The 13,827-nt window shown below is 54.6% G+C and overlaps 1 protein-coding gene across 6 annotated transcripts in view; it reads right to left on the reverse strand.

Annotated features, from left to right (window-relative positions):
• Positions 1-13,827, reverse strand: part of PPP6R2 (protein phosphatase 6 regulatory subunit 2) — a 40,277-nt gene that overhangs the window by 5,844 nt on the left and 20,606 nt on the right. For all 6 annotated transcript variants that reach the window (XM_056107087.1, XM_056107089.1, XM_056107086.1 and 3 more), the window contains exons 4-10: positions 12,569-12,755; positions 6,193-6,330; positions 5,434-5,499; positions 4,200-4,312; positions 3,943-4,056; positions 2,677-2,806; positions 1,943-2,095 (exon numbers count right to left, since the gene is read on the reverse strand). In XM_056107087.1, coding sequence (XP_055963062.1) covers positions 1,943-2,095; positions 2,677-2,806; positions 3,943-4,056; positions 4,200-4,312; positions 5,434-5,499; positions 6,193-6,330; positions 12,569-12,755 — 901 coding nt within the window. The remainder of the gene's footprint in view (positions 1-1,942; positions 2,096-2,676; positions 2,807-3,942; positions 4,057-4,199; positions 4,313-5,433; positions 5,500-6,192; positions 6,331-12,568; positions 12,756-13,827) is intronic.

Here is a 13,827-nt window from a genome sequence, read left to right on the forward strand (position 1 = left end):
TAGCCCCTGAGCTCCCTCCAGTGCTGCTCATCTGCAGAAACCGGTGGCTGGAGCAATGCCTCGTGTGGCTGAGTGCAGGCTTTGCACGTGGGAGCCCCAGGTTTGAGCCCTGGTACCAAGTGCCCCGCCCCAAGCTCTGTGCTCAGAGAATGTCACCATGAACAGAAAACCAACAAAAGAAGGAAACTCTAATGGCTGACACTGCAAGAAGAACCCAAGGGACCCACACAGCAGCATGAGCCAGTGAACGGGGCAAAGGCTGACTTCATTCCAGGAAGGTGCCAGCCAGATTCAGACACAGTGTAGGGTGGAGCAGGGGAATGGATGGCCACTGACAGAATTTGCTTGAGAAAATAAAAAAGTTCTGGAAAAAGCAGTGATGGTTAGGGGCCAGAGATAGTATGGTAGGCAGGGCATGTGCTATACATACAACTGACCAGGGTTCAATTCCAGCACCCACCAGGAGTGATCCCTGAGCTCCACTGAGTATGGTCCATGAACAAGCAAACAAAAAAGTGGTGCAAATCATACAACATTGTCACCAAACTAAAAAAGCACTTATGATTGAGGTATATATGAGCATGTAGTTTACCACAAAAAGATCAAAGTGATGGGTCATGGAAAGAACGTGGCAAGCTGAGTGCATACTCTGTATGAAGGCCAGCTCTGACCCTCATCCCAAAGCACCACTTGGGAGTGACCCCTAAGCTCAGAGCCAGGAGGAGCCCCCAGCCCCATGGTGTGCTGCAAAGAACTAAATAACATATAAACTGATTAACTGGAAGTGTCAGGGTAGCAGGAAAAATGTTCTGTTCTCAAGGGTGGGTCTTCCCAGGAGAGTGGGGATCACCAGGCAAAACCCACATGACACAAGGATCATACCTTGGACTTGTGGCAGCTCTGAGCCCTCTGGCAAAGCTGCTCACTTCATTCACTTGTGTCTTGCAGTGTCAGGGACTGAACCCTGGGTCTCATGCATCTCCAGCCCTGCAGGAGAATTTCTTTCTTTCCTATGTTTTTGGTTTCTGAGGCTATGCTTGTTTTGTTTTGCACTTTGCATTTTTGTTGTTGTCGTTGTTGTTCAGGGATCACTCCTGTGGGGCTCAGGACCCCATAAGCAATGCCGGGAATTCAATCAGGGCTGGCCGTGTGCAAGGCAAGCACCCTACCGGCTGTAGGCTGTATCTGCACTCCACCTGTGCCTCTCCCTCCCAACCCTGCCCTCTTTATCAGTGCTGGGAATCAAATCCTGGCCTTTACACAGGCCAGGCAACTGCTTTACCCCTGAACCACATCTGCGGCCCTGGAGAATTCCTGTCCCACACCCATTCCCAGGTCTGACGGCTTTCAAAACCAGAAGAGCTTCTGAGGCAGCCAGACTCCTGGTCCAGTTTCAACACGGGCTCAGAAGCTCTTCAGCCTCAGGAAGCTTCTGGGAGAGCCTGTATGGACCCCACTGCACATCGAGGGTCCTGTCAGCACTGAGGTAATTCCTGTCGACCCTGAAGGCAAGCACATCAGGACAAGACGGACCCTCGGCCCTGGCCCCTAGACAGAGCCTTGCCTTCTGCTCAGGTCGTTCTTTCGAAGCCACTGCCTCATCAGGTGCCCACAGTGAGCTCATCAGACTCCTGGGACCTATGTGCCCAGCCACGGCCCCAGGAAGGGCCGCTCTGTAGATACACACTACTCCGTGGCCTGCACGGAGCCTCTCTAGAGACCTCTGCTGGGGCTAGAGATACAACACAGCGGGGAGGGCGCCTGCAGGCAACTGACCGAGATACAATCCCAGGCACCCCATATGCCCATATGGTCCGCTGAGCTCAGCCAGGAGCAAGCCCTGAGCATCGCTGGGTGTGACCAAAACAAACAAAACCCCAGACAGAGCGCCATGAAGCTGCTGCTGTCCCAGCCTCCAGGCAGTGCTGATGTGGGCACTCACCAGCAGCAGACCCATGGTGTTGAGTCGGCAGAGCTCCCGGTGGATGCTGGGTGTGTCAGTGTGCAGGAGTGCAGCCATGAGGCGGGCGCCGTGCAGACGGGCATTCCCCAGGGGCTCCTCCAGCACGCCGATGGTGGTCAGGATGGCTGATTTCTGCAAGCAGAGTATGACACACTGCCAGGGGAGGAAGGAGAGGGCCAAGAGGGGGCTCAAAGGGTAAGAGCAGGTGCTTTGCCTGGGTGGTGGTGGACTCCGTCCCAAGTACCAATCCATGAGGAGCCCTGAGCACCCGCAAGCGTGGCCCCCAAGCCATGAAAAACAGAAGAGAAGAGGATGCAAGGTCTCAAAGGACAGTGCCCTGAGGGACACTGCTGGGGACACTCCCGTAGGGAGCTGAAGCTAGAGCTGGCCATGTCAGACACCCAGAAGCAGAGTGCTATGCTCCCCACACTTACACTCCTTTGCACTAAGAGAACATTCCAGAACCCCTGCCTTCACAAAGCTTTCTCATGGAGCTAGCCATGAGGAAGGTGAACTAGTAATTGGCTTGGGTCCCCCTGCCTCCTCCCAGCACGAGGGCTAGAGTGTTAGGCTGGGACCAGGCCTACTTCAGAGGACCAGAGGCACCCGGGGAAGCACCCAAGCTAAACTTCTGGGAGAGGGTCTGAAGCCTGCAGGAGGGGTGTCTGCCACCCGCCCTCACCCCAGGAGCCCCCAGGTGGCCAGGCCCATACCTTTGGCGGGCTGAGCAGCAGCTGGTGGAAGTCCTTCAGCCGCGGCTCAATGCCATGCAGCACCCCCCCGCTGACAGTGCCTGGTGGCCGCTCCAGTCCCTGAGGAAAGCAGTCCAGCAGGCCGTCTGCCCTGTGGGCGAGGGGCAGATAGAGATGCCGCACAGAGTGCCAGGGCTACACCTGCTCCCCAACACTCCTTCAGCAGCCGAGTCAAACGCCCCCCCATTCCCAGGAACCTGCTCAGGGACCATCAGGGCCTCAGCCGCATGCTGGTTGGGGCTGGGGAGGGGGATGGGGACGGGGTTGTGCGGGGGAGGTGGCGCAAGCAGGTGCTGACAGGGGCTCCTCTGCCCCGGAAGGAAGCAGGGCCGGCCCTCATGGCTGCTGGCCCCCATTCTACAGGTCAGCCAAAACCATTACAGATAACACTTAGACACAGAAAAGCAAAGCTGAGCTGGCCCTTCACTGCCTTCTCAGTCTGCGTCCCCTCATGCCAGGCAGGATGAAAACCCAAATCCTGGGGCCAGAGAGAAAATACAGCGGGGAGGGTGTTTGCCTTGCACATGGCTGACCCTGACCTGGGTCTGAACCCCTGACACCACCTGGAGTAATTCCTGAGTACAGAGCCAGGAGTGACCCGGTGTGAGCACCACCAGTGTGGCAAAACAAAAAACCAACAAACAAAACCCCACATGTGACCAGCTAACTAGAGAAAATAAGTGTGACGTGATTCTGTCTGCAGGTAACCAGCTAATAAACATATGTTGGGTGCCATGGGGAGGAGCGAAACGATAACTCGCTCTAGATATTGACTCCATTTTTTATCATTTATTTTCTCCTTCCCAGGCTAAGCATGTGGCTCGACAGCAGAGTACAAGTCCAGGCACACTTCCCGCCAGGCTCTGGGGCTGGCCTTCACGGAGTGCCCACGCGGGAGGCAGGAGGGAGCTGATCAGCTTGCGAAGACCTTCCTCTGCCAAGACTGGGTGCCCTCGTACAGTCAAGCTGCAGGCATGATCACAAAGCACCCACGAAAACATGTGCAGACACATGCAGCACACATGGGTGCATATGCATGCAAGCTCACGTGTACAGGCACACTAACACATACATGTGAACAGACCAACACACATGTGTAGACAGCACATATGGGCTCACACATGTGCAGGCACACTTGCACACACCATGCTCTTGTGTGTGTGCACAGACGTGTGCACGGCACACGGGACACTTCCAGAGCCCTCGCCAGGCCCCCCAGGCGCTCACCCGGCCCGCCGGGTGTCCAGCAGGCTTAGCAGCACCTGCGTCCCGCTGACCAGGCAGCTCTCTGTCCGCTCCCCATCAAACATGTTCTTCAGAAGCTGCTCCACGCAGTCCTGCCTGTGCACACATGGGAACTCACCTCCGGGGCGAAGGCACGGGGCCTCCCTCCCAGACCCTCAGTGAGGAGCCGTCAGGCACAGCAGGGCGCCTGGAGCAGAAAACCCGAAGCCTGCCAGCCCACCGCCTGCACCAGCACTCACGACTCCAGCACGGTGAGGAGGGGGTCCGGCTCCGGGGCCTCTGGCAACTGGCTGCCCTGCTCTCTGCCTAGCCGGATGATGTCACAGAGAGTCTGGGACGCATTGGACTGTCTCTGCAAGGATAGGGCACACGGTCCCATCAGGCCCGGCTCCCAGGGAGAGCTGGGCAGACTCTCGGGAGGAAGACTGCACTCCAGGGCTGGAAAGGGTTCTCAATGTGCCAGACTCAGCTCCCCACCCAAGGCCTGTTTCGAGAAAGGCTGCTTGTGTGGCCGTGATCCTGACATGGCATTTCATATCCACAATCGCTGCTCATGTGCAGGTGAGTCCTGTGAGCTGGCGACATGGAAAAAATAAAGACAACTTCTCTTGGGCAACACAGGATCCGACTCAGGGTGTGTGGCAATGATGGAGGCCGTCAGCTCAGTGGGCTGATACCATGACCAGACCGGCCACGGGGCCCAGGCAGCTGTGTCTCGTGAGAGCAGGAGGTGGGCTGTGGCACTGGACCTGCCTCTGGGCCCACTGCCCACAGCACCCGTGGGCCCTGTCCTGTACTCGACACTACAGACACCCCAAGCAGCAGACTGTGGCCCTGACATGACAGGAACAGGGCAAGGGCAGGAGCCAGCACAGAGGACAGGGCCTGCGGGACAGACTGGAATGCTCAACAGTGCTCACAGGGGTGGAGGCTGTGCTGTGTCTCTGGCTCTTTGTCTCTCTCCAGCAGGTTCATGAGTGAGTGCAGGGAATTCAGCAGCCACACGCGGCCCCAGGTGGTGTCTGTGTCTCCTCTCTGTCACTGTGTCTCTCTTGTCTCTCTCTCTCACTGTCTGTCTCTCACTCTGTCTCTTTCTCAGTGTCCCTCTCTGTCTCTCACTCTGTCTCTCTTTCTCACTGCCTGTCTCTCTTGAGCAGGCTCATGAGCGAGTGCAGGGAATTCAGCAGCCACGTGGGGCCCCACGACATGGAACTGAGGGGGCTGGGTCCTGTGGTCCCTGAGAACCTTGGACAAGGACTAAGCCTGAGGCCCCAGACATCACCCACCTGCCCCAAGCCCCAAATCCAAGAACTTAGACAGAAATACTTGATGGAAGCCACTAGTCTTGGGGAGTTTGTGACGCAGCCAGAGTTTAGACAATCCTCCGTGAGGTGTCATTACTGCATGCATGCGCAGATGGGTGGATGCCTGTCGGGAAGCAGGAGGCAGGGGACAGGGCGGCGGAGGACTCACATCTTCATCCTGGCTCGGATGGATCAGGCCCACCAGCCTCTGGATGATCCTTTCTTCGTTCAGCCACTGGAAGGGAGAGGCTCGTGCTGGACTCTGTTCCTGTCTGTGGGGAGCAACCCTGCAGAGGCCAGAGGGGCCCCACACCACATGTGCCCCTGACTGTGAGGAATAAGGGACCGGGCTCAAGCATGACCTACTCACCAAGGAGGGGCTGGGACATATGCCCGAGACACAACTCGGGAACAGGCACAGACCCAGCACCCTTGGCTCACTGTGAACCCGGCTGTCCCCTCCCCATGGCACAGGGGTGCTCAGTGCCCAGAGCTGGGCTAGTGACTCCCCCCAGTGCTAGCCACAGCCGCTGTGATGTGGCCATGAGGACTGGTTCCCAGTGAGGGAACACAGTTGAGGTGAGGCAACTGTGCCCCGGCCCATCCTCCAGCCCTCTCCCTCCTGCTGGTGACTCTAAGTGACTGGGCACAGCCTATCTTTTTTGTTGTTGTTGTTTTGCTTTTTGGGTCACACCTGGCGATGCTCAGGGGTTACTCCTGGCTCTGCACTCAGGAATTACTCCTGGCGGTGCTCGGGACCATGTGGGATGCTGAGATTTGAACCTGAGGGCACAGCCTATATTGCATGGGCCTGGGCTACCCCATGGACAGTGTCCTCTCATCTGGGCTAGCAGCCGGCCTCCTGCCCTCTCCCCACTGTGCCTGGGCCCACCTCCATGTGGTAGCACCCAGAGAAGGCAACACTCACATGCAGGACGCCCTGTCGCAGCGTGGCCGGCTCCACGCAGCTGACAAGCCGCAGCAGGAGGTCCATGAGGGCTGAGGTGCCGAGGTGCTTCAGTACCAGGCTGATGAACTGCTCCTTCTTCTTCAGGAACACTAGCACCTGGAAGCAGCAGAGAGAGTGTTGGGTGGTGACGGCGCTGAGAAGAGAGAGGGTGGAGCACACACAGGGGAAGGGCCTCAGTGTGCTGCTGGGAGGCATGAGGCTCGCTGACCCTGACCCAGCAGGAATGAGTGGCGGTAGCTGAGATGGGGCACTGCAGCATCACTGATGCCTCAGAGACACGGACCTGCAGAGCAGTGAGCATGCATGCGTAGGACACTCACCTGCAGACTCCAGGGTCAGAGGGCACAGGGACGGGCTGACCGAAGAGGTGTCGGGTGGCTGCAGAGCGCCAACCAGGTGAGGCTTGGAGTGGGCCCTACACCAGCACCAAGGGGCTCAAGCAGGGCCGGGGGAGAGCCTGAGCCAAAGCCCTGCCCACAGGGCTCTGCAAGTCCAGCCTGGCAAATAGTGCAGGGCCTGCTTCCTCGGTGAGGTGGGCACCCAGGAACAGAGGATGCCGTGCGGCTGGGCCTTAGCCACATGCTACTGATGGGGAAGCAGAGCAGTGGGAGGAGGGAGAGGGGCAGTGGGAGGGGACCCTTAGTCTGGGAGCGGGGTTCATGGTACAGTACATACTCAGCCTGCGTGAGACATGGGCCCCATCCTGGCAACCCACCTTCCCCCAAAGACACCAACTCCTAGAGACATGATCACAAACAGAGAAGACATGATCACCAACAGATAATAACATCAGCCACATGACCAGGGAGATGACTACGGATCCTGCAGATTAAAAATCAACTATTATGAATTACTTTGTACCAACTCACGCAAATAGAGAAAAATGGATAATTTCCACAAGACGTACATTTATCTGAACTAAGAGAGACAAAATCTAAACAGCTCTAGAGTATAAAGAGAAACAAAATCTATAGCAGATTCACCAATGAGAGCCAAAAACTCTCGGCTATGAAAGCCTTGTTAACTGGGCCAATTATTTTTAAAAAATGCTAGTCGGGGTGCATATGCTGCCTGAGCCTATGTGCTGCTTGTGCCCACGTGGCCGAGCACATGTGGTGCCTGAGCACATGTGTCGCCTGCATCTCCCCTCTTGAGATGTGTACTTTCATGCTTTCGTGTCTAATGCTGGGACGTGTGTAGGGGCTTTCTCCGCTTCAGCACGTTACTCTCTCTCTTTCACCCTTTCCCCCTCCACACTTTATTTTTTTTTTGCTTTTTGGGTCACACCCGGCGATGTTCAGGGGTTACTCCTGGCTTTGCACTCAGGAATCACTCCTGGCGGTGCTCGGGGGACCATATGGGATGCTGGGAATCGAACCCAGGTCAGCCACATGCAAGGCAAACTCCTACCCGCTGTGCTATTGCTCCATCCCCGCCCCCTCCACACTTTAAAACTCTCCAAATAAAATCTGTTTTACTTAAAAAAAAAAAAAAAGCTAGTTGGGGGCTGGAGCAATAGTACAGCAGGTAGGGCTCTTGACTTGCATACAGCTTACCCAGTTCAATCCCCTGGCACCCCATGTGGACAGACCCCAGAGCCTGCCAGGAGTGATTCCTGGGTGCAGAGCACTGCTGGGTGTGGCCCCAAAACAAACAAACAAAAAACCTTAATCCTGATCTGTGGCTTCCAGGTCACAGAGTGGATGTGCCTCATGTCGCTAAGTCCATCGCACCTTGATTCCAAGAGTTGTGAGGGATCACAGCGGGAAACTAGAGGGCGACAGATGCAGACACTCCATAACACAGAAGCAAAATGGGGCAGGGCCTTAAAGCTCCTCTCTCCAAGCACAAGGTCATGGGCTCCTGCCCCCAATGTCCTGCATGTGCTAAGCACAAAACAAAATAAAACAAATTTTGTTTTGGGGGGGCTGGAGGGATAGCACAGCAGGTAGGGCGTTTGCCTTGCACATGGCTGACCCGGGTTCGATCCCCAGCATCCCATATGGTCCCCCAAGCACTGCCAGGAGTGATCCCTCAGTGCAGAGCCAGGAGTAACACCTGAGAAAAAATAAATTGTTTATTTTTTATACTCTAGAGCTGTTTAGATTTTGTCTCTTTCAGTTCAGATAAATATACTTCTCGTGGAAATTATCCATTTTTCTGTATTTGTGTGAGTTGGCATAAAGTAATTCATAATAGCCGACTTTAATCTGCAGGATCCGCAGTGATCTCCCTGGTTGTGTAGCTGATGTGATTATCTGAACCTTCTCTGCTCATGATCATCTCTCTAGGAACTGGCGTCTTTGGAGAGGTGTGAGCTGGGACACTGACGGCTACAGCGGACCAGACAGACATAGGAATTAGTTGAGAGTTTTGGTGTCACGACATGGAGGGACACAGTGTGACTGAAACCAGGGACCGGAACACAGAGGGAGAGTGCAACTGGTACATGGAGGGACACAGTATCACTGAACCCTGTGACCGTGACATGGAGGGAAACAGTATGACTGCACCCCGAGAGCTAGTAGAGAGACACAGTGTGACTAGGTCATGTGACCGGGACATGGGAGGGAGGGACACAGAATGACTGAGACTTATAACTGGGATATGTAGGGACACAGAGTGACTGAACACTGACCAGGACACAGAAGGACACAGTGACACTGAGCCCTCTGACCGGGACATGGAGGGACACTGTGTGACTGAGTTGTGTGAGACAGGACAGGGAAAGGCACAGCATAGCAGACAGCAGCAGCAAAAACTGGAGCCCTGAGGCCAGAGCAATAGCACAGTGGGGAGGGAGCTTGACTTGCAAGTGGCCAACCCAGGTTTGATTCCCAGCACCCCACACGGTCCCCTGAACACTGCCAGGATTGATCCTGAGTGCAGGGCCACCGGTCACCCCTGAGCACTGTCGGGTGACCCCTGAGTACTATAGTGTCATCAGTAGGGCATGGAAAGCCCAGACTACTTTCTGACAATATAAGCAGTCACAGACAAGCAAAGCGGCAGCGGTTGTTTCACTGTCAAAAACAGGTGCAGAATGGGGTTGGCCTGGGGCCTCAGTTTGGCAACTGCAAGGTCTGAGTTTGGGTGGGTCTTTTTGAGGGGTGGATTGGGGGGAATTGAGGTCAGGGGGGAGTGGCAGTTGACAAACTCATTAAAATGCATTACCTCTTGGGATGTCATGGGTAGCTAGCTTGCCAGGTTTTGCCGTGCGGGTGAGATACGCTCGGTAGCTTGCCGGGCTCTTCGAGAGGGGCAGAGGAATCGAACCCAGGTCGGCCGGGCTGGCTGCATGCAAGACAAATGCCGTACCGCTGTGCTATCGGGCTGGAGCGATAGCACAGTGGGTAGGGTGTTTACCTTGCATGCGGCCAACACGGCCGACCCGAGTTTGATTCCTCCGCCCCTCTTGGAGAGTCCGGCAAGCTATCGAGCGTATCTCACCCGCACGGCAAAGCCTGGCAAGCTACCCGTGATGTATTCGATATGACAAACACAGTAACAAGTCTCACAATGTTACTGGGCCCGCTCGAGGAAATCGATAAACAATGGGAGGACAGTGACAGTGACAGTGACCTCTTGGGAGCAGAGAGAAGGCTCAAAGGGTTGCACATACATGTTGCATATAGGCAGCTGGAGTTCAAGTCCCAGCATCATCAGCCACAAGCCCAGAGCACAGAGCTACAAGTGGCCCTTGAGAGCTGCCTGGTGTGCTGACCATCGAAAGAAACTGCTCGTTCGGAAATACCGCAGAAGCCAAAAGCAGAGTTCAGATGCTCCTGAAGCTAATGAGAGGACGGTCTGGCAGACAGACCATACTGTGTGGCTGTGACCTTTTCAGTGGTGCCACTGCAGACCTAGGGCAGAATCCAGAGCACGGCCCAGGGGAGACAGTATTGCCATGACACAGGATGAAGGCTAGAGTGGCCATATTATTACAGGTTCTGGTTAGCTGCTTATCACCCTAAAGGGAGAATGAAGGACTAGATTCCTAAGCAATGACCACAAGTAGTCCCTAAGCACTGCTGGGAGTGGGCCCCAAACTGCTTCCCCCACCACCACCACCACCAACAAAAAAAAACATTCTACCCTTACACCACTTCTTTTTGTTTATTTTGAGAAGGGGCAGGTCACATCCAACACTGCTTACTTACTCCTAGTCCTAGTTTTGCATGGAGAATCAGGAATCACTCCTGGGGGACCATATGGAATACTGGGGATTAAACCTGGGTCAAACGCATGCAAGGCAAGCTCCCTACCCTCTGTATTGTCGCTTCAGTCCCACTTCTTTTTGTTTGTTTGGTTTTAGTTTGGGGGCCATACCCAGTAGTGCTTAGGACTTACTCCTGGCTCTGCATTAAGGGATTACTCCTGGAATCACTCAGGGACCATACTTGGTGCCTCACCTAGAACTGGTGCCTACAGCACTTTTAAGAATCAACTGCAGGAAGGCTGAGGTGATGGACAATTAAGCTTCTAAACCATGATATGCAAGAAAATCTCCATGACTTGAATTTAGGAAAATGTTTTTTAAAAGAATTAGCAAACGAGCCCAAAATTCCAACAGTCATAAATAAAATAAATTATAAACTGGCATAAGTAAAAAAATCTGAACCTCTATTCATTAAAGGATCATGGGGCAGGGCTGGAGAGATAGCACAGCGGGTAGGACATTTGCCTTGCATGTGGCCAACCTGGGTTCAATTCCCAGCATCCCATATGGTCCCCTGAGCATCACCAGGAGCAATTTCTCAGTGCAGAGCCAGGAGTAACCCCTGTGCATTACCAGGTGTGACCCAAAAAAGAAGAAAAAAAGGAAAAAAAAAGATAATGTGAGTGGGCGAGAGATAGAATAGCAGGAAGGGCGCCTGTCTTGCATGCAGCTGGGGATTGATCCCTGGCAGCCCATATGGTTCCTGGAGCCTGCCAAGAATGATCCTTGAGCACAGAGCCAGGAGTAAGCCCTGAGCACTTCCAGATGTGGCCCCAAACTAAAAACTAAAATATCATGAGGTGGGGAAGAGAGAAGGTGGGAGAGAGGGGAGGTAATGAGGGGATGGGGTAAAAATGAAAAGGCAACCCCCCAAATGCACAAATTTCTACAAAATCCAAAGGCCCGTAAAGAGGGAGAGTCAACCTAACAGGAAACAGGCCTTGCCAATATGTGGTGAAGAAAAGACGCCTCTCCATGCTGGTCAGCAACAGCTGCAGGACATCATACCGGAGAGAGGGGCAGAGCTGCCATGTGCCGCCACGCAGCTGTTCCTGCTCCACCCCATCAAGCGGACCCAGGCCCATTCTGGTCCCGACCATCTGCAGAGTCTGACACCGAGAGCTGAGGCGACCACACTTATTTGGCTACCACCTATTCCAGGGGAAAATCACTCAAGTGGCCGCAGAAATTCACCTTCCTTTCCTTTGTTTTGGTCTGGCCACACTGGGTGGTATCTGGGGGCTACCTGGGCTCAGCACTCAAAAGTCTCTCACACCGATGCTGGGGACTGAACGAGGCCTCCCACACGCAAAGGTGTTTAGCCTACTGAGCGTTCGCCAGCCCAGAAATCTCTCTCTGATGCCCCCCAATCGCTACTGCCAGCCCCTGGGATAGTTCAGGTGCTCCGGCACAGGATTCCCCGTTCTGGGAACCACTGAGCCCTGGGACAACCACTGGGAGCTACAAAGATACACTGACAAACAGAACAGACAAACCACAGTAGGAGTAGAGACTTGAGAGAGACGGGGGCCCCCTCAGAGGCCACACAGTGCCAGGGAAAGAACCTGGGATTCCCATGTGCAAATCCTGACTCAATCCACTGAGCTGTCTCCGTCCCAAAATGGAAAGTTTCTAAAATTTTAGTATTTTGGTTTTGGGGTCACACCTGGCATAGCTCAGGGCTCACTCTTGGTTCTCTGCTCAGGGATCATACCTGGTGGCCTAAGGGAATCATATGAGTGCCAGGGATCAAACCCAGGTCAGCCAAGTGCAAGGCAGGTGCCTTACCCCGCTGTATTATCTCTCCAGCCCCCCAAATGGAAATTCTTTTTGGAGGGATGAAAGGACACACCTGGATTTCTAGGAGATTTCAACCTGTGAGTGGACTCAGAAAGAACAGCTCTTCCTGCCAACCATGGGGCCACCCACGAGCCTGACTCACTCTTAGGCATGAGGTCAGGGCTGACCCCAAGACAGCTACTTTGGGGTCTCTACTTTGCGTGGGGGCAGGGATCTGTACCCAGAGCCAGGGTCAGTTTGTCAAATGTCAACTCACTTGCCTGAAGCTACACTGTGTGCTGCACAGAACACCCTAGGCAGGGGTGCAGCACTCACCTGGTCTGTTTTCCTGGCGATGAGATTGCCAATGGTCTTGCTGAAGAAACTGGCCAGCAGAGGGTTGAGTGGCGGCTCGTGATCCAGGAAGTCATAGAGAAGGCCCAGCAGGGCCTCATCCCCTCCCAGGCGATCATTGATCTGCGGAACGTCGCAGGTCAGCAGCTCACAGGCGGTGTTTGGGTACCTACAACAGCAGCAAGCAACTGGAGGTGAAATTAGACTCCTGTGACTTGCAGGAAGCAGCTTAAATAACCTGGCTCCAAGAAAGCAGGCCCACACACAAGAACAAAACGATGGCAGGGCCAGCCTATGGCTCCAGTGGAGGGGACAGGCCTAGCACACAGGATCCTCAGGCTTAATCCCACGTACATGCCTCCAGCCTGGCTGGATATGGCCCCTATTTAAAAAAAAAAAAAGAGAGAAAAAGGAAAAAGAAAGAAAGATCACCGATAGACTGCAGAACAGGAAAATTTGACCCTGACCAATAATTGTTTCTAATTAGTGGAGGCTCAGAAGTTCACCAATCTTTTCTGCTTGGCACGCCCTATCCCAAGACCCTCTGCTATCTAAACAGACTCTCACACATCCGGATACCTCTGCCTCTGACCTCGGCTGCACCCCATGCCGGACTCACCTCCTGCTGACAGAGTGAGTCAGGAGACCCTGTTCCCCACCATAGTCGCTTCCCCTCTCCACAGACGCTCATCCCTGTCTCCGCTCTCCTCCCCAACCCTCTTGTCCCCACATACAAACCAGGACTGATGTGGCTTGTGTCTTGGCTGAAGAAGTGCTGGTAGTGATGAGGAGTCAGACACAAAATTGCTCTTGACCTCACCCTGGACAATGGGCACAGGAGAGGCAGGTCCATGCAGCAGCTCACTGACTCCAGGCTAGGGCCCCAGCAGGGTACTGTCCCCTCTCTCCACAGGACAGCTGTACAGACTCTGGGCCTGGGTCTCCTACGCCACCTGCCACGCACCATGTACAGCAGCTATGAATCAGAGGAGGGCTCAGCACAGAGCAAGCCTGGGCCAAGGTCAGCTGTTGTGACCCCGCTGTTCCTGGAAGCCACCAAAGGCCCCAGCACTAGGCTTACATGCAGCCAAGGTCATCGTGGAAGGCAAGCGGGCCCAAGTTGGAGAGGCCCAAGAGGAAAGACCTGGAAAGCGCGGCAGACACTGAGTCTGCTGGAAAGAAAAACAGACCCACCTTGGTGGATCCCAGAGTGGCAGGTTTAGGGAAAGGCATAAAGCAAA

This window comes from Sorex fumeus, unplaced genomic scaffold (genome assembly GCF_029834395.1).
Source record: "Sorex fumeus unplaced genomic scaffold, SorFum_2.1 ptg000153l, whole genome shotgun sequence".
NCBI lineage: Eukaryota > Metazoa > Chordata > Mammalia > Eulipotyphla > Soricidae > Sorex > Sorex fumeus.